At 43.9% G+C, this 20,936-nt stretch overlaps 2 protein-coding genes across 8 annotated transcripts in view; one reads left to right on the forward strand and one right to left on the reverse strand.

Annotated features, from left to right (window-relative positions):
- Positions 1–9,200, forward strand: part of TIAM2 (TIAM Rac1 associated GEF 2) — a 239,432-nt gene extending 230,232 nt beyond the window's left edge. For all 6 annotated transcript variants that reach the window (XM_061428385.1, XM_061428388.1, XM_061428386.1 and 3 more), the window contains 6 exons: positions 460–565; positions 1,466–1,553; positions 1,918–2,072; positions 3,313–4,929; positions 5,325–5,447; positions 8,845–9,200. In XM_061428385.1, coding sequence (XP_061284369.1) covers positions 460–565; positions 1,466–1,553; positions 1,918–2,072; positions 3,313–3,908 — 945 coding nt within the window. In that variant the 3' untranslated portion in view covers positions 3,909–4,929; positions 5,325–5,447; positions 8,845–9,200. The remainder of the gene's footprint in view (positions 1–459; positions 566–1,465; positions 1,554–1,917; positions 2,073–3,312; positions 4,930–5,324; positions 5,448–8,844) is intronic.
- The window catches only part of TFB1M (transcription factor B1, mitochondrial), a 67,151-nt gene continuing 48,992 nt past the window's right edge, over positions 2,778–20,936 (reverse strand). The window contains exons 6-8 of one of the 2 annotated variants that reach the window (XM_061428397.1): positions 7,651–7,778; positions 4,489–4,750; positions 2,778–3,955 (exon numbers count right to left, since the gene is read on the reverse strand). In XM_061428397.1, coding sequence (XP_061284381.1) covers positions 4,519–4,750; positions 7,651–7,778 — 360 coding nt within the window. In that variant the 3' untranslated portion in view covers positions 2,778–3,955; positions 4,489–4,518. Of the gene's footprint in view, positions 4,751–7,650; positions 7,779–20,936 lie in introns of both variants that reach the window. The other variant, XM_061428396.1, reaches the window with a different exon arrangement.

Below are 20,936 nucleotides of genomic sequence, written 5' to 3' on the forward strand. Positions count from 1 at the left end.
GCCTGGCCAACTGATGTGGCTTATTCCTGGGGTAACTGAGCAAATCAGATACTTGGGGTATTTCTTATTCTCCCCATCAAAGCTGTCTGTCTGAAAAGATGGACACAAATACCCGTGCTGGGGGCCTACCAAAAATGACCCATGTCTGCTCCATAGAAGTCAGTCTATATAATTTTGGTTTCTCTTTAGAGGTGGTAACATGAGATCATAGAAGGCTTGCTTGTCATTATTGCTTAGAAGCCTAGGACTTCTGCTCCCCAAACCACAACGCTGCCCTGTCCGCAGCCCATCGAGAGCTTCCTCAGAGCTGGGGCTCACCTGACCCGATTCCCTTCTGTACCCCGAGCCCCACACAGTGGCACGTCTGCACCAGGGAGAGCGCCCAGTTCCCGCCTTGCGCACATGTACCCTGGGAGCCAGCTTGCTCTAACCTGCTCTTGGGGGGTTTTCACCTTACAGCCCTCAAATTCCCGGCCTGCACACAGCAATGCTGACCTGGATCCGTTTAAGTTCCGCTGGTTGATCCCCATATCCGCGCTTCAAGTCAGACTGGGAAATACAGCAGGTAATAGTTGCATGTTGTACAAATGCCAGAAAAAAAAGACATCTTCAGGGAATTTTCAAACTATGGAATGAAAAAGTAGGAGGAAAGAACCTGGGGATAATTTCTGGTATTTTACAGGCAAGGAAAATGAGGACGAGAGAGTGTTGTGATGTCTCTTTACAGGCTTTGGAGGAAGTAAATGCTAGAGGATGACTTTTCTTTGCTAAATACTTCTCTTCATTGTTTTCAACATTTTCCTAATATCTAACATTTCTAGTTATTCTAATAATTTTAGGGTAGTATCTATCCCTAAAATTTGTTAAAGAAACACAGGTCCACAAATTGTTACAAAATTTGAAATACCAGAAAATTCCTTAAGATTCAGCAGTATTACAAGTGATACAGAAAAAAATTTTCCATGCAAAATGTTCAGAGATCCTTCTAGAATAACCCTGTTCCAGTGCCAGTGCCACTGGTGATGGAAAAGACCACCAGGCTGAGGCCCGCGGTGACGGTCTGGGTCCCTGTTCAGTTTTTGCGGGAAGTACTCACGTTTCCGGAACCATGACTGAGTGTGGTGCTGGCTGCCTTTACCTAAAGTGCCTGAGCACACTCCTTCCAAGGGATGAGGCTGAAAAATGGGGTTCACTTACCTCTTTCCCAGAGATGGGATCCAGAGGTAGGGCAGAAGCACCAAGGTGGATGGGAAATGTCAGCACGAAATGTACAAAAAGTAACTAAAACACATTTAACTTTTTTAACTATTGTGGAAGTCATACACAGAATTGAGCCCCAGAAGAAAATGAGGAGAGTCAGAATTGGGAATACTGAACTCTTTAGATTGTGGGTTTCAAGTTTCATGGGTGTCCTTTATCACAGCATCTTTGGCAGAGTTGCAGCCCCTGGTTTCTTTTTACACAGGGACAGAAAATAATTCCTTATGGGAGCTGATCCACACCAAGTCAGAAATAGAAGGACGGCCAGAGACCATCTTTCAGTTGTGCTGCAGGTATTACTCCCTTCCAAAAATGAAAGCCAATGGGAATAAGATAGAATGATAGTCTCTTAAAAATGGGTTTATTTTTAGTGCCCTCTTGAATCTTGATGACTTCAGAATCACACCCACCCTCTCCAAACTGGCAACTGCAGCTCTAGTAGAATAATACATTGATTAAATATACATCCAAATCTTAGTGCCTGCAGGAAGTTCAAGAACCATCAATCCTCACTCCTTTTGTAAGCGACAAGAGGCCGCGGCATACAGAGGCTGGGCAACTTGCTGTCAGTCTGCCCTCATGTACCACGGGAGGGCAGGAGACAAGGGCAAGCTGGGTGAGACAGCAGAAACAACCAGTGTTTTCTCTCCCCTCTAGTGACAATGAAAGCAAAACCAACATCGTCAAGGTGATTCGATCTATTCTGAGGGAAAATTTCAGGCGTCACATAAAGTGTGAATTACCCCTGGAGAAAACATGTAAGGATCGCCTGGTACCCCTTAAGAACCGCGTTCCTGTCTCAGCCAAATTAGGTGAGAACTTGTCTAGCCTTGGGTGTACTCAGGAGACTATGATAAACTTCTCTGCAAGCATGTATGCTCTTAGAACAGGGCAGCCAGTCATCACTTTGTAGATGATCTGCAGTAGCTTTCTAAGCTGTAAACCAGACCCCAACACACAGGATGGAATGAGGTGGTCACTGCCATGCTATTTCTTTTAAGAAACCTAAAACATGCCTCTCCCCACTTTGTAAAGCACAACCACCCCCAACCCTTGTCTCCACTGGCTGACAGTCTACACTTACCATCTTCTCTCTTCCACTGAAATGTACCGGAGTCGAGGGACTTGTTTCTGCTCATTGTCATGTTCCAGTGCTCGCAACAGTGCAAAGCCTCTAGAGAAGGTCAATTCTAAGTGAATAAAGGTCAAAAAGTCGAATATACCCACTCTCAGTAAACCCACTGTATAGATAAACTTTCTGCCTGTTTTTTTAAACTTTCAGCTTTCTATATAACTGTTTCGTTAATATCATTGATCTAGTTTTTAGTCTTGCAAAATGTATCTCTCATTTTAAGTAGTTTGACCACTTCAGATTTACCATATATTTTCTATTTTTTCCTCCACTGGCAAAATAAGCTACAGCCATCAAAAATATACTATTGTCTGCAGAAACACAATTGAACTCCCCCTCTTCCTTTCAACCCAAGAGAAAGGAGTTAAACACAAATACACGTGTGTGCAACTCAATATTCTTGTTAAATCTCAAAGTTGATGAGAAATCCAACAGACAGTTCTCATGAGAAAAAGAGCATTTTCCAATCTTTACCTGAGCAACAATGGAAATAAACAGGTGAGAAGGTGGGCAGAGAAATAATGTAATCTTAGTTCTGAAACTACAAAGTACTTTAGTAAAAGAAAGGAACCTAGATTTTATTAGCCACTAACTGTTAAATTTATTCATTAGCAAAATAAGAATCCTAGCCCTTATGACACTTTATAACTTATTCTATCTCAGTAATTAAGTTCTGATAACTTATCATCCAAAAATGCCAAATTCCCCAACTTAAAATTTCAACTACACATAAGTAAAAAATGTCCATATTTGCAGTATCTACATTTTTTTTTTTGCTCAAGTCCCAGGACAGTTAGTAATTTAAGTGAGATGAAAAAATTTTAATTAAGATGTTAACTCTCATAACCTCCAAGGCCAACGTTACACATTGTGGAAACAGTTCCTCTGTCATAAGGGAACGTGTGCTTTTCTCGTTGCAGCTTCATCCAGGTCCTTAAAAGTCCTTAAGAATTCCTCCAGCAGCGAGTGGCCGGGGGAGCCGGGCAAGGGCAGCTCCCTGGACTCGGACGAGGGCAGCCTGAGCAGCAGCACCCAGAGCAGCGGCTGCCCCCCTGCCGGAAGGGGGCAGGATACCCAGCAGCACCCCCACGCGGGCCTGGCCGACTTCTCCGACAGTCTCATCAAAGAGAGCGACATTCTGAGCGACGACGAGGACGACTACCCCCAGGCTCGGAGGCAGGGCAGCCCCACCAAAGACATCGAGATCCAGTTCCAGAGACTGAGGATCTCTGAGGACCCCGATGCTCACCCGGCTGAAGAGCCGCCCAGCAAGGACGGGCAGCCCAAGCTGGTGCGGGGGCACTTCTGCGCCGTCAAACGCAAGGCCAACAGCACCAAGCGGGACAGGGGCACCCTGCTGAAGGCGCAGACGCGTCACCAGTCCCTGGACAGTCATCCTGGAAACGCCAACCTTGATCTCAGCTCTGTCCTTGAGCGAGAATTCAGCGTCCAGAGCTTAACATCGGTTGTCAACGAAGAGTGCTTTTATGAAACAGAGAGCCATGGAAAGTCCTAGCACAGACCAACCCAGATACGGCTTACATTGCTGGTTTCACTTTTAAACTGGTGGCAAAATGAAAATTGCAGAAACACTATTCATTATTAGGTTTTGTGCAGGATACATTTTCCCACAAATAGTTGTAAAGACTTAAGTTATTTTAATTTATTGTGGATCAGAAAACTAGCTTAAACTGGTCAGAATTTGTAAATTACTTAGTTTATATCCCTTTTGAGCAGGTATCAAAATGATTTAGAATCCTTAAGATGAATGCATTCTAATTTATGTAGAAAAAGGTGGGGAAGTTGTGATTAATAGCTTTTAAAAGGTCATTTTTTCTCCAATACTTTCAGCTATTAGGTTTCACTTTATTTAAAGCATATTTAAATTATTTTAATGTGGGTTAGGGGTACAATGTGCAGATACTTCATTTTTGTAAGGTTGTAATAGATGCTGTTTATACTAAACATGTCACATCTATGCAGTATATATATGTATATTAAAGCTTGTACTCTATCTTACTTGATATTTATTCTCTTTACCAAGCTGTAAAAGGGGAGTAAGTCACAGTTGTGAGCACACATGAGAAGTTCAGCACCTGGCAGGCTGGCAGCCCCTTGAGTAGCAGCTACAGTCTGCAGCTCTGCTTGTCATCCTCTTTTTTTGACTTTTGCCTGAGTTCTTCTCTGAAATTGTAAGCAAAGAGGTGTGGGTCTTCATCACACATTTTTCGGTACACATCGCAGAGGCTCTTAAAATGTGAGACAGTGAGTTGGGTAGGTCGGAGAGTCGGGTCCACATCTGCCAACTCTAACAGTTTTCCCGTGCTTTCTAATCGCCGAGCTTCAGGGAATAACATTCTGAAAGAAGAGGAAAAAAATCAGAATTTCATTTTAATTCTACAAACGATGCTGCTCCTTCTCTCCTCCTTTGAAAACGGCATGGTTCCAACAACATTAGGGAGTGGAAGAAGAGCCTCTGCAGAGACCTGCGGGCCCCAAGCCCGTGGAGGAGGCTCTGCTTACACCACCGGCAACAGGTATGAACCACCACTGAGGGCAGAGCTAATCTGACCACGTGAGAAGAGAGTTCTAAAGCCAAATCAGTACGTGCATCTCTAAGGGAAATTTATCATATGCTCAGCTGCATTCTCAGAGAAATACAAGTTTGTGCCTCACATTTTAAATATAAAAATTGCGTATTATTTCTGGTGCATTTTTGATTCTCTGTCATTTGAATTTACCAGCCTAAAGTTAGAAAACATGTGAAAATAGAAAGTTATTTTCCTCTTTAAGATAACTGAAGCATCTTTAAAATTGACTCAAGTATAAACTGTAAATTTCATCTATCAATCAGATTATTGTTTTAAAATGAATAGTGAAACTGACTGAAATATTGCAAAGCTACACCTGGATTCTGTTTTCTTCTCTCAAGTCTCAGAGGTTCAACAGAACTTGTCTCAAAGGGCTTGGAAGACGTCGTGGCAAGAGACGACAGAGTTTTCTTACAGGCTGATGGTCTTCTCAACTAGGAATGCCAGGTCCCCACATTTTCAGGGTGAGTTGACTGCGTTCAGTTTCATGGCAAGCAGGGGTCTGATCATAATTTCTGTGATCTGAGACTGCCGTGTGGTGTGATGTGACTGAGGGTCACCAAAAAGTCAAAGACGGTCACAAGACTTGGTCCATCTCGGCACAGGGGACGGCGTTGTGATGTGAAAGGAGCTCATTACTTAGCTGCGGGTTGTCTTGGAGATGCCAGGGCCAACTCTGGGCTCAGGCCAGTTCCAGGACTGCTACATGTAGGATGTACTTTCTGTGATTTTTTTTTTCCCTCCCTGACCCTGTGTGACCTCCAGCTTGCGTCCAACTTGTGGCAGTGCATCCTGGCTGTGGCGGGGGGGCGGGGAGCTGGGGTGAACCAGAAGGGTGCCTTCACTTATTGGTACCAGGACAGCCAGCAGCATCACCAACTAGAGAAGTAGTAGCATGAACACTGGCCTAACTCCAACGGCAGGCTGGGGATTCTACCTGTCCTGTCAGATCCTCAAGGGTGGGTCTGTGGATTCCAATGGTTTCAGGAGGCAGCTGTCCAGCTGGGCCTGAAGTAATTTCACATGCTAAGGGGACTCTTCACAGAACCAGAATGAGAGAACTGAAATGGAGCTAGCTAATCGTAGAAAATAATGTGTTCCAAGTCGCTTCAGTCATGTCTGACTCTCTGCAACCCCATGGACTGGAGCCTGCCAGGCTCCTCTGTCCATGGGATTCTCTAGGCAAGAATACTGGAGTGGGCTGCCATGCCCTCCTCCAGGGAATCCTTCTGGCCCAGGGCTCGAACCTATGTCTCTCTACATCTGCATTGGCAGGCAGGTTCTTTACCACTAGCGCCACCTGGGAAGCCCTAGAAAATAGTATGTGCCTCTAAAGCTAAACTGATGTAAAGAACTACAGTTGACTGTATTAGGTGGGTATCTTAAAAACACACATTTGCTTTCCTGCCTCCTTAGACTATGTTGGGCCTAGTCACATGTTTTCCTGACTGTCACTGGCTATCAAGCATCACTGGTGACCTTGAGGCCTTTCAGGCTCACACACAGGAGCTCTCTGTTAATAAAAACATACACACAGATCTCACGGATACGCCAGACGTTTTTCTGGCTACTCAGAAGTTATCTTTGCTTCCTAAATGGAAAGAGGGCATTAAAAAACCCACTTAGTGTGTGATAGGAGATACACATATTTGGTCTCTGTCCTGAGACAGAGCTTCTAAAATCTTTGGAATTTCCTGTGTAAGGGGTGACAGGAACATCGTTTGTTATTCATAACAAGCCCCTTTTGATCATATCTGAATTCTGTGCGAATGAGGTGATTCTTGGTGGCCCCTGGAAAGCATCAGGCTAGGGGACTCAATTATATGACTGAAGGATGCACCTACCACTGCTCGTCTGAGGAGGGAAGAGCTGGAAAACTGAGCTTGATCGCCAGTGGCCAATGCTTTACTCAGTCCTGCTTGGGTAATGAACTTCATAAAACCCCCAAATAATAGGGTTAGGAGAGCTTCAAGGCTGGTGGACACACGAGGTGCTGGGAAGGAAGAAACCTCGAGAGGGCATCCCGCCCCCAAACCATGTCTTGGACCTCTCCTCCAACTTTGGCAGTTCCTGAGTTATAGCTTTTAAAACCAATACATGAAAGTAAGTGTACTATGAGCCATTCTAGCAGATTGCTGAGGCTGAAGATGGACGAGATCATGGAAACTGCCGATTTACAGCCAGTCAGAAAATATCAGCAGCAACCTGGGACTTGCCACTAGTGTCTGCGTTAATGCCAGACAGTGAGTTATCAGACTTGAATTAAATTGCACGACACCCAGGTGGTGGTCGGAGAATTAGGGAATCTTCTCGCGTTGGAGAAAACACCACATGTGTAGTGGCAGAAGTGTCAAGAGTAACAACAGCTCAGATGGTTTGAGTCCTGAGTGAAATGATGACCGCCCAGTACAGCCTCACTGCAAACTGTGTGATGTCAGTTTTAGTTTGTACTTATGACCAAACCAAACAGAACCTCCCGGTGGCATATGCGGTTAAGACAATGTTTTGCTTTCTCCTCAGTGGCTGTTAAATTTGTTCATCACAGGATCTGAACTAAGAGTAATATTTACGGCAGTTTGAACAACTGTAAAAACATCAGTTCCTAATCTTGGAAGGTGATTGAGGAGTTTGTAAAAAGTGCTACCAAGCAGGAAAAAGCGTTCTTACCCGAGCCCTCGATGGCAGTATTTCCTTCGGAACTGAAAGGCATTCTGAACCACCTTCTCCACCAGCTTGAAGGGCTGCTCGATCCTGGGCCGGGTCAGGGGGGTGAAGTGCACCACCCCCGAGTCCACCTTCATCGTCAGAACACACACAGGATTTTACTGCCTGCTATAGTACATTAAACGGTTTATCTTCGTACAGCACAGGAGGATGGATCAGCAGGAGCACGGCAGATCTCCTCCAGGCATGTAAGATGCTACACTCGCCTCTGAGCTGCCGCAGGGAACTCCCAGTTGGCTGTATCTGTTCTGTAACGGCAGCCACTAGGCCTGTGCTTAATAGTCACTTAATTTTAGAATGTGGTTTTACAATGGCCATTTAAGATTAATCCAGGTAATCTTTAAAGTCTGTAGGCAGGTAACAGCGTAAGAATATTTAGCTTTTGAATGAGTAAAAAATAAGCTGCAGCAGAAGTTCCGAGTGTAAGTCTGGACTTCAAAAGCCTGAGACATGGGAGCTGGGCCCCCAGGGACTACTCAGCACTGAACTCCCCATAAAGGGAATCAATTAAGACACCAATTCTTTCAGATATAGATACTGATTAATCAGCTGGATTGAATTTATGCTCGTCTGCATGGCCACATAACTTTCTGCTAACAACTTTAAACGTCCCACGAGGCAAAGGCAGGAACCAAATGTAATGGAAACCACCAGAAATACTACTGTTTAAGTGTTAAGCTACTACCAGCTGTTGAGATTCTTTATCAGAAAATAAAAATATCCCTATTCTAAAAATGGACTCACAGTGGTTCACAAGGATATATTCAAAACAACACTAGAAAAATACTGGAAGTAAAGACTAGGAGAGGAAATGGAGTCAAAGCAGCTATGACACACACACAAGCCTGACACAGATGTGGTCTGGGAAATGGGAAGTCTACTCGTAATTTACAAAAGCTTCAGGCTCTAAGGGATTATTGCTAAACCTGCTCCTTAGAACATCATACACTCTAAAGTCCAACAATTTATGAAGTGTGGGCCGTATCACTACTTGTCAAAAGGAACCCTATGTTTTAAAACTCAAAGGGGTTATCGCATTCTCTCGGGAGGACATGCTCCTAAATATCCTTGCAGCTGCAAAATTATTCCTTCAAATGGGCCTGTAATATATATAAGGCAACTTTTGTTTGTTTTTAGGTTGGAGGAAAAGTATTTGCACGTGATGTGAGGATGTTTGGATAAGAAAGACCCAAGAAGACCAACCTGGATGGGCTTTCAGAGGCGCCAGAAGGGTTTCTCCTGCTAGGTGGGGTCTGAGCTGCCTGGAACCGCCCCGCTGACCTCCCCCATCACTGAGGCTGGCAAATGCTGAGAATGTTCTAAGCTGGAGAGTGAAAGCTGGCAATGGAGAGACTTTGCACCTGAAAATGCTCCCTAAAATGTCCATCTTCAGACTGTTTTAGTGACGATTATACACTTTGGGTGGGACAGTTATTCTCCCACTGCAGAGTGACTATCTCAATGTGCTTATTAAATTTGAATAGTTTTTTCAAGTTGTGCTCTGTGTGTTTCTCCAAGTTCACTAACAAGCACTTCCTAAGTTCTTGTTTTAGTGAACTTCCAAGTTCACTTTTAGCACTTTCAGCTAAAAGGCCAGGACTTTCCTTAGAGCTTCACAAAAACACCACGAAACAGGATCCAGGCGCCCCAGAGGGCCTGTGGTCAACACAGAGGAGAGAGGCACGGGACAGCACATGGGACTGGGGATCAAGTGAACTCAACTGTTCTAGACCGTTCTCTCAACTTTGCCCACCCCTTTCTCCCACCTGTGCTCACTGGCATTCCGGTCCTGACCGCTCATTCTGCCAACCCTCTATGACTCAGCCCCTTGAATCCTTTCCATCCAATCCTTCCAAATTAGTTCTGAAAGGATTCTTCCAGTCAGCAGTCTGCCAGTCTCCAGAGAAAATAATTTTTTATTAAACTGAGATAAAATTAAACCCTACCCAACACTAAACCCACAAAATATTATCAAAACTCTAATGTTCAAATACTATTAAGACCAAAGGCACGAAAACAGGGATAGATGCATTCTCCTTCCAGTAAGAAACTGCCACTCCTAGAATCCTTGGATTTAAAAATTTGGCCTCATCTTTATTTGCCTGATTTTATGTCCGACTCTGTGCAACCCCATAGACGGCAGCCCACCAGGCTCCCCTGTCCCTAGGATTCTCCAGGCAAGAACACTGGACTGGGTTGCCATTTCCTTCTCCAATGCATGAAAGTGAAAAGTGAAAGTGAAGTCGCTCAGTCGTGTCCGACTCTTAGTGGCCCCATGGACTGCAGCCTACCAGGCTCCTCCATCCATGGGATTTTCCAGGCAAGAGTACTGGAGTGGGGTGCCACTGCCTTCTCTGTTTGAGATATAGCTAGTATTTACAAATACAGGCAACGTCTGTTTTTTATTTTTTAAAAAGTTTAAAACCCTGTATAAATATAGCAGCACTCCATATAAACTGTAGCAGTAGACTTCTAAAGTTTGAATTTAACTCTGATACCCAGTTAAGTTGGCTAATAGTATGTTTCAGATAAAAGGAAATCTCCACTCACAATCAAATACAGTCACTGTTTAGCAGAGGATCACAGAAAACTCAGGCAAAAAGGCTCTTCGGGGAACGTGTCCTGCTTCTCTGGGAGACCTACACCACCCTCTTTTCTACACCTGCCTCCAAACACACTTCTCGAATCACGCTGTAGGATGGAGCCCATTTTCTGTAGAACCACAGGGAAGCTACTTGGTAACTATGGTAATAGATTCAAAAATGCTTTTTACTTATAAATGAATGCTTATTTAAAATTACAACCATTAAATTTCCTTGCCTGAGTTTTAAGTCTGTTAAAGGGTTTGATTCCAAAAAAGAAGTCAGTGCGTGGGCACTAGACGCAGCTAAAACTCCTGGATGAAACGCCGCCGTCCCGTTCCGAAATCAGCCGGTCAGTGTACTAAAATGACCTACTGAAACTTCAAACTAGAGCATTTACAACGGTAAATATTTGCCTCTCCAACCCACCGCAAGGTCAATGCTGCACAAAGTGGAGGTTCTGCTTCTCAACATGAGTAGGCTGGAGGCCAGCGTGTCTAGGACGTGACTGGTTATGAGCTCAGAGCAGCACTTTGGCCTCACGGGAGAACTGGGGTAAGAAGCTATTAAATCTCAGACATTGCCAGCTCAGATCCTGAATCAACACGGTCCAAGGAACACTGAAGACTGTACAGCCCTGTTTCTTTGAGATGATCATCATAACATGTCAAAGAGCTCAATAATTACCCCCACAGAAAGGTACAGATAGAATATTGGCCATTATCTAAGAAAAGGTCTTCAACAGCTCCCATGGTGTTCGGGACCATTAAAGGATAAGCCACTGGAGAAGAAAAACGCTTAGGAAGTTACAGTTCACTTAGCCAAGATATGACCACAACTGGGAGAGGACGGAAGGAGTGATGCGAACAAAGGATGACTACAGGGAATAATGAGGCTCCAGAAACAACACAGGGATTCAACCTTCAAGGGAGGACTGTCTCAGATTCGTGTAGACGGCATGAAGGGTCCAGAGATCCTGAGGTAGGAGAGTCACGTTCGGCATCAGGTGAAATCAGAGTCGGGTGAGCGCCCTGAGGATGCTTGGTTCCTCCCTAACCAGTGCTGGCTCACTCCCTCAGGGTTCCCACGCCCACGTCTCCATCAGAACGTCCTGGGCCCTGCAGCTGCACCTGCCCCCAAGAAGGGGAGCAGTCACAGTCACTACTGCCTGTGATAGTATAGTTAAGCAGCTTGGAGAATGCCAGAGTGTTTTCCCTCTCTTTTCCTTCTTAGAATGATACAAAAAGAACAGATTTTAAACAGTCAGTGTTTACTCTGGGAGCATAAGCATGTAAGAAGAGTGAGCGAGCTGAGGGCACGATAAGAAATAAGTCCAAGAGGCAGCCAAAGTGAGGGCAGAGGATGGAGAGGGCTTTTTACTGGGTATATCATGTAAATAAAAGTATGTATGTAAATTAGGCCTACCAGCAACAAGACATATGAGGGTTTCTTGGTCCCAAGGATGGGAACAATTTTGGGGAGATGAACGCTTAATTTTAAACAAATACAAGACGGACACCCAAAAAAGATGTCCTGTTCATTATAGGGGACTGGAATGCAAAAGTAGGAAGTCAAGAAACACCTGGAGTAACAGGCAAATTTGGCCTTGGAATACGGAATGAAGCAGGGCAAAGACTAATAGAGTTTTGCCAAGAAAATGCACTGGTCATAACAAACACCCTCTTCCAATAACACAAGAGAAGACTCTATACATGGACATCACCAGATGGTCAACACCGAAATCAGACTGATTATATTCTTTGCAGCCAAAGACGGAGAAGCTCTATACAGTCAGCAAAAACAAGACCAAGAGCTGACTGTGGCTCAGATCATGAACTCCTTATTGCCAAATTCAGACTTAAATTGAAGAAAGTAGGGAAAAGCACTAGACCATTCAGGTATGACCTAAATCAAATCCCTTATGATTATACAGTGGAAGTGAGAAATAGATTTAAGGGCCTAGATCTGATAGACAGAGTGCCTGATGAACTATGGAATGAGGTTCATGACATTGTACAGGAGATAGGGATCAAGACCATCCCCATGGAAAAGAAATGCAAAAAAGCAAAATGGCTGTCTGGGGAGGCCTTACAAATAGCTGTGAAAAGAAGAGAAGCGAAAAGCAAAGGAGAAAAGGAAAGATATAAGCATCTGAATGCAGAGTTCCAAAGAATAGCAAGAAGAGATAAGAAAGCCTTCTTCAGCGATCAATGCAAAGAAATAGAGGAGAACAATAGAATGGGAAAGACTAGAGATCTCTTCAAGAAAATCAGAGATACCAAGGGAACATTTCATGCAAAGATGGGCTCGATAAAGGAAAGAAATGGTATGGATCTGCAGAAGATATTAAGAAGTGGCAAGAATACACAGAAGAACTGTACAAAACAGAGCTTCATGACCCAGATAATCACGATGGTGTGATCACTGACCTAGAGCCAGACATCCTGGAATGTGAAGTCAAGTGGGCCTTAGAAAGCATCACCACGAACAAAACTAGTGGAGGTGATGGAATTCCAGTTGAACTATTTCAAATCCTGAAAGATGATGCTGTGAAAGTGCTGCACTCAATATGCCAGCAAATTTGGAAAACTCAGCAGTGGCCACAGGACTGGAAAAGGTCAATTTTCATTCCAATCCCAAAGAAAGGCAATGCCAAAGAATGCTCAAACTACTGCACAATTGCACTCATCTCACACGCTAGTAAAGTAATGCTCAAAATTCTCCAAGCCAGGCTTCAGCAATACGTGAACCGTGAACTTCCACTTCCTCATGTTCAAGCTGGTTTTAGAAAAGGCAGAGGAACCAGAGATCAAATTGCCAACATCCGCTGGATCATGGAAAAAGCAAGAGAGTTCCAGAAAAACATCTATTTCTGCTTTATTCACTATGCCAAAGCCTTTGACTGTGTGTATCACAAGAAACTGTGGGAAATTCTGAAAGAGATGGGAATACCAGACCACCTGACCTGCCTCTTGAGAAATTTGTATGCAGGTCAGGAAGCAACAGTTAGAGCTGGACATGGAACAACAGACTGGTTCCAAATAGGAAAAGGAGTACGTCAAGGCTGTATATTGTCACCCTGCTTATTTAACTTCTATGCAGAGTACATCATGAGAAACGCTGGACTGGAAGAAGCACAAGCTGGAATCAAGATTGCCGGGAGAAATATCAGTAACCTCAGATATGCAGATGACACCACCCTATGGCAGAAAATGAAGAGGAACTAAAAAGCCTCTTGATCAAAGTGAAAGCGGAGAGTGAAAAAGTTGGCTTAAAGCTCAACATTGAGAAAACTAATATCATAGCATCTGGTCCCATCACTTCATGGGAAATAGATGGGGAAACAGTGTCAGACTTTATTTGTTGGGGCTCCAAAATCACTGCAGATTGTGACTGCAGCCATGAAATTAAAAGACGCTTACTCCTTGGAAGGAAAGTTATGACCAACCTAGATAGCATATTCAAAAGCAGAGACATTACTTTGCCAACAAAGATCCGTCTAGTCAAGGCTATGGTTTTTCCTGTGGTCATGTATGTATGTGAGAGTTGGACTGTGAAGAAGGCCGAGTGCCGAAGAATTGATGCTTTTGAACTGTGGTGTTGGAGAAGACTCTTGAGAGTCCCCTGGACTGCAAGGAGATCCAACCAGTCCATTCTGAAGGAGATCAGCCCTGGGATTTCTTTGGAAGGAATGATGCTGAAGCTGAAACTCCAGTACTTTGGCCACCTCATGAGAAGAGTTGACTCATTGGAAAAGACCCTGATGCTGGGAGGGATTGGGGGCAGGAGGAGAAGGGGACGACGGAGGATGAGATGGCTGGATGGCATCACTGACTCGATGGATGTGAGTCTGGGTGAACTCCGAGAGTTGGTGATGGACAGGGAGGCCTGGTGTGCTGCGATTCATGGGGTCGAAAAGAGTCGAACATGACTGAGCAGTCGACTGAACTGAACTGACAAGAGGCACAAGAATGCACAAATACTGGATCAGGATATTCTGTTATACTTGGAGGTACTGAATGATCATAGGGAAAACACCTTTCTAAAACCACAACCTTTTCCACAAACCATGACTTTAGTGATTGTGTAACAGTGGCCCCTGGAGGTACCTGGGGACAGAGGAGGTTCCTGCTTGGGGCAGGGCTCTTGCAGCAGAGGGGGCTGCGGCCAGGGCCTGACCTCTGGTTTTGTTTCATGGCTCCAGAGAAACCTGAGCACCTCTGAATCAGTCAGCTCCCCGGGGGCTGGCTTCAATCTATACAAACTCACCAGGTAGTCAATAATTGCTGCTGCTATAAATATTACCATTACTATACTGAGAACATGGATAAATGAACATGGATGCAAATCTACTAATTCATAATGAGTCACAACTGTCAAAGAGACATGCAAGCTGACTCGTTAGTACATTCCCTTCCCAAGAAAACTACCTAAGGTGCAAGCTCTTATGCTGAGAAGGCTTGCGGAGGCACGGAGCAGGAACAAGCTCATGCAGATGCTGTCGCCATGGTCACTGGTGCTCAGCCCGCGGGCCTGGCCACTCATGGGCACAGGTACAGGGTGCTGGATTCTCCCAGGCCCTGTGCTCTCAGCACCCAGACCCGCTCTCCTTTGGCAGAGGTGCCCTCTAACTGTTCACGCTGTCCTGCTCTTCCTACTTCTGACTTGAAAGACAGTCTGTCTTTGTAAAGACGAATTCCATAGCTACTGGATCTCTTCCTTCATATGCTGATTTTACCAGTTTAACTCACGGAGTTTTGGGGGACCTCCTATGAATGTAACCAGAGGTATAACAATAAATAAAGAGAAATGATGGAAACTGATGTAAGCTCTCTATTTGGCAACATCACAAAGTCCACACGAACCCACCCAGGGCGGCAGAGTGTGGGCCAGGACTGGGCCAGGACTGAAACGCAGGAGACCCAGTGGGCAGAGAGGGAGAAGCACAAGGCAGGCAGGCAAAGGCGGGGAGGAGGAGGGGCGGTGAGCCGAGAGCCAGGCTGGGACGAGGGGCGCTCAGGCCACAAACTGACACACTACCAGCAAGTGAGGATGTTTTTAAAAAAATGTCCTGGTTTTCAAAATAACATGCAAAGCGAACAACAGGTGTACAGGTTGATTACATGTTGATCTCCAGGTGTAACTGCAAAATCCAAAGACTGCCTTAATATTCTAAAATAATGTGATAAAGACATAGAAAGCAAATCCTCAAGATCCTTTCACATGAAGACATTAAAAGGAGCAACAAAATGTTGGAAAAATAAGGTAGTAAGTAACAGAGAAATGGCAGTGTAAGCCACATCAGAAATACGTGTTTGTCGCACAGAGCCATGGAGCTGGGTGGCCTCATTAGACGTTCGGGAGCACACAGTAACCACAGAACAGCCATCTTCATTTAAACAGTCCTCACTGTAATCGACTAGTCCACAAACCACCAATCTAAAGGATCAAGTGTTCAGGGCAGCCTAAAGCATTATTTTAAATAAAATGACCATAAAGGCGGAGGAAAATAAAGCAGTGATTGTGCTCATAGCTGATACTGTTAATACTCCATGATGGAGTCAAGAAGAGAAACATTCTTTTAGGATTAAGTCAGCCGCTTTAAATCCGTGGGACTGGAACAGGTAAATTATCTTAATCTTAACCTAAACTTAAATTATTTTTTAAGGTTGAAGAGAAAATAAATGAGAAAAGACACTTAAAAAAGAATCAGAACCTCAACTTTCCATTGGAATTAAGTGGGCAGCATTTTAAACACACAGGGACTGGGCATCATCCCCGACAACAGAGCTGAGGGCCCCGGGGCGGGGCCTGGGCCCCAAGGCTTTTCTAAAGCGGGATGATGCTCGTGTGTGGGCCGAAGTGAGAGACGCTGGTCTGGAGAACCGCCTCCCCCAAAGGCTTGGTATCGCTATTTCTTCTCCAACATTCAGTCAAACTACTGATTCTTTAAACAAAAGCTTGTCTGAATATCCAGAATACTGTCACTGAGAACAATACACCAAAGGAATCACATGTCATTTTTTCTTAAAAAACAGATAAATGAAAACATTTTAAAGAAAACAGTTGGGTCTGCTGAGTCACTTGTGGACTTGGCATGAATGAGAAGCAAATGTTTCTATTTCAGGCTACAGAGGTGTCAGGGTTCATTCATTTCCAGAGCTTAACCCAGACCACCACAGAAAGGAGCGACTCCTATCATGAGACTTGAAAACACATTCTGTTTTAAATGGGACAGGGCAGGGCTGTGTGTACAGAGCTTCAAAAATCACAGTATTCTGGGCCTGAGTCCCACATTCCTGCTACTTACTCACTTTATGGACCTTATGTAACTTCTCAGGAGTTTAGTTTTCTCACCTCTAAAAATGAGACGATTTCTTCTCTCTCATAGACTTGGTTTAAGAATTAAATACCAGGACTTCCCTGGTGGTACAGTGGATGGGATCCTGCCTGCCAATCCAGGGGACACAGGTTTGATCCCTGGTCCGGGAAAATTCCACATGCCGCTGAGCAACTGGGCTCGTGTGCCACAACTAGTGAAACTCACACACGTAAAGCCCGTGCTCCACATCAAGAGAAGCCAACTCAACGAGAAGCCCCCGCTCACTGAAACTGGAGAAAGCCCACACAGCAAAGACCCAGCGCGGCCAGATATAAAAAATATTAAATAAATACCACATTACCTCAGATAGTACTGAAGAACTGCAAAATTAACAAAATGACAGTCTCATTTAAAAATTACACTTTTAATCATGTAAAGGTAATGTATTATTGTTATTTTATATACTCAAAATCAGTTTCTGAACTCATTCAACAAGTATCTGTCACACCTTGAAAATAAGCCAGGCACCATTCCTGGCACAGCACTGGCAATTAACAGGATAGCAGGAAGTCCTTGCCCATGTGAGGTTTACATTCTAGAGGTCTTAAGCCAGAGTAAGCAGGGGAGGGGCTCAGAGGTGGTAGGTTTCTTGATTTATTTTCAAGTTTTGGAACAAAAGAATTTGTTGACTGAATGGATATTGGGTATTGAAACAAAGGATTCTTTTAAGATCCAGGGATGGGTTTGCTGTTAACAGACACTGGGAAAGTGGGGAGAATCGCTGTGGGGAAGATCAGGAGTTCAGTCCTGTCCCTGACAGATCTGAGACGCCTATCAGTGAGTCACGTCGCCAGCTGGATATACAAAACTTGGGTGTTCAGTGGGGAAGGGCTGGAAAGAGAGATGTACTAAGATAAACAAAGATAAGGTTTACCTAGAGAAGCCTCTGGACTTAAAAAGATTTCTCTGTACTCTCTAACATTGGCAGTGGATAATTATGCAATGAATTAATTTCCCTGAGATTCCCTGGTGGCTCAGATGGTAAAGCGTCTGCCTGCAATGCGGGAGACCCGGGTTCGATCCCTGGGTGGGGAAGATCTCCTGGAGACGGAAATGGCAACCCAGTCCAGTACTCTTGCCTGGAGAATCCCACGGACAGAGGAGCCTGGTAGGCTATAGTCCATGGGGTTGCAAAGAGTCCGGCACGACTGAGTGACTTCACTTTCACTTTCTATGCACTTTTACTTTCTAGCTCCTTTTCCTTGGGCCTCACTGTGCGGCTTGTGGGATCTTAGTTCCCCAACCAGGGATCGAACCGGCCTGGGCCATGTCAGTGAGAGCACCACATCCTAACCTCTGGACCACCAGGGAAGTCCCTCTGGCTCTGTCTTTATATAAGAAATTCTGCCTTGTGTTAAAGGTCTATAGTTAATCAAAGTTATTTACATTTCAGAAGTTTGCCTTTTAAAACCAGGTGGTTAAGGGACTTCCCTGGTGGTCCAGTGGTTAAGATTCTGTGCTTTCTTTCAATGCAGGGGGTGAGGTTTTGATCGCTGGCTAGGGAACTAAGATTCCAAGACAGTGAGGTGTGGCTGGGGGGTGGGAGAACAGGCAGTTAATACATTATAGGATAAGTGTACTCATCAAGACAGAAAAAAAAACCAAAAAGTTCTTGAAAACACTAAAGTACAGGGACTTCCCTGGTGGTCCAGTGGTTAAGAATCTGCCTGCGAGTGAAGGGGACACAGGTCTGATCTCTGGCCCGGGAAGGTCCCACATGCTGCAGAGCAACTAAGCCCAGGTGCCACGACTACTGACGCCTGCGTGCCCTAGAGCCCATGTGCTCCACAAGAGAAGCCACTGCGATGAGAAGCCCGAGCGCCACGACAAAGAGTAGCCCCCACCTGCCACAACTAGAGAAAGCCCACGCTCAGCAACAAAGACGCAGTGCGGCCAAAACTAAATAAATTACTTAAAAAAAAAACAAAAAACCCAACAACGCAAGGTACATTAAAGCATGCTTAAGCCATTTATCCTCAGGAGGCTGTCTTATGCTGGAGGCCAGAGCAGGGAGCAGTCACCGGCCCCTCCCTCCACCGGCCCCCAGTCAGCCTCAGCACAGGTGAGCGTGCACACCACCAACCACACGGGGAGCGGAACAAGCCGAGACACTGAAGGCATCTGGTGGACTCCTGACACAGCAGTGACAGCAATGCTGGGAGTGTCAGTGCCTGAGATTCAGCTCTACTCCATCCAGTACTTACACAAAGAACTGCTTATATATCTCATGAAATAAAAGAAGGAAGTTACGTTTATGTATCAGAATTACAACACTATGGCTAAAAAACAAAGGCAAAGACATTCGACTTCAAAGAGGAGGAAACAATACGTATCTTGCTAAATGCCAGACTTAGAGAAGATTAAAACCAACCAACAAAAAACTGAGAAAGATACAGATAACTGAAACATGGCTTTTTATTAGTCACTGCTTTTTAAAGAAATGAATAACATCTAACATGGCTATTAGCAGTAGTAAAAATTTAAACATCCAACCACACGTAAAATTATCTTCCGTTCTCATAATGGTTATAAACACACAGCTTGTAGAATTAAAATTACTGAGGTAGAAAAAAATGAGAACCCAAAGTAGATGAAGATGAAATATGTCTGTGCCATCATTCATGGTGCAGCACCTCAGTGTTTGCTTTTGGTTTCATCTAAAATGTTTCACCACATTATTTCAATGCAATTTCTTTACAACATTTTCTAAAATCTATTAAGTGATACTTTAGAAATCTTTCTCAGTGTAAAGGCTAACAGAAGAAAATTCAGGATACCCACCTCTTACCCTTCCTAGAAAAACACTTGTAGGTTTACTGATCAGATTCTAGTCATCAGCTGGTACTGGATTTTCTTTTTACTTTTATCAAAATATATATGTTTAAACCTGTCTTTTGAATTTTTAGTCTGAAAGCTACCAATTTTGTAAATCTTGATTTCACACAAGTCAGAAGCACCAGGATAAAAAGAAAGTCTCACTGAACTATCATTTGCAAAGCACAATCTAGTTAAAAATATTTCAGACCACATTGTTTAATTGGGGACATTAAGTAATAAACTGTATCTCCCAACATAGATAAAAATTCAAAAATAAATTATAACTATGGACTAAAACATAATATTAAAAGAAAAGAAAGTCTTTCTGTCAGCACCCAAATAATTCCTCCTCTGTATATTGTGACACAAGAGCATTTTCAGCTTTCAGGTTTTGACAAATCCTGTTTTAACAACAACTCCCTCCCTTCCCCGCCTCTCTTGTCTTAATTCTCCCACAGCTCAAAAAATGAGATGGAGAACCTGGTATTTATCTTCTAGCACCATCAGCAGTTTTCACCTCTCCAGATTTCTGTGTTGCTCGTTGCTATCTGCAAGTTAACTTGGTGGAGTTTTATCATTAATATTCAGAAGCTGTGAACTGAGCCTCATGAATGTGGTGTCTCCTCATCAGACCTTGTTGGGGTTCAACTGAAGGCGACTGACAGAAGAGAGTTAAGATACTGAAGGCTGCTGACAAAAGGTATGGAAAATGAGGAGCTTCCATAATGCTTGGGGATCTAAATATAGACCTTCGTGTATAACTTGGTTTGAATTATAAGTTGTAAAGCTGTTTTTAAATGCTAGATTTGATATAAATAAATCTTGTCTGGAAAACTGACTTTACATTTTCATGAAATCCAGTTCAGAATTTCTTTGGGAAATAGCTCATGAATTTAACATTATAGGTTCTGTTCTATATGCAGCAGATTTTGGAAGCACGAGCGCGCTATTTAGAACTAAGTTTTCACATGTGACCTCTCTGCTTTTGCCTACTTTCACAGTATTTCACCACCACAACCACTGAAACAAAGTATTCCTTTATTCTCTATGAGACAGAAATGTGAAAGAACAGGCCACAAACTGTACCATGCTTATGGCTGGAGACAGAGAGGAAAAAAAAGATTTCACAGCAATAGCTAAGATGCCAGTATATTTTATGAAAGGAAAAGAGTGACCTTCATTTTGGAGAATGAATTCTAAGCTTTTTATGCAGAGGAAAGCACTTAAGAGTCCAACATTCACTAGTAAGTGAGCACTGTGCTAACTTAATGCAGTGTCATATTGTTTATACTGATTTTGGCCGTCTGTAATTTATCACTGCCAGCACTTGTTAATTAAGATGAACAGGCTGTCTGCAAGTCTGAGATACACTGTTAATTTATAAAATGTATTGGTTAATGGGAAGAAAAGAGTTATAATTGGGAAGCTGAGCACAGACTGCACAGACT

This window comes from Bos javanicus, chromosome 9 (assembly GCF_032452875.1).
Source record: "Bos javanicus breed banteng chromosome 9, ARS-OSU_banteng_1.0, whole genome shotgun sequence".
Lineage (NCBI taxonomy): Eukaryota > Metazoa > Chordata > Mammalia > Artiodactyla > Bovidae > Bos > Bos javanicus.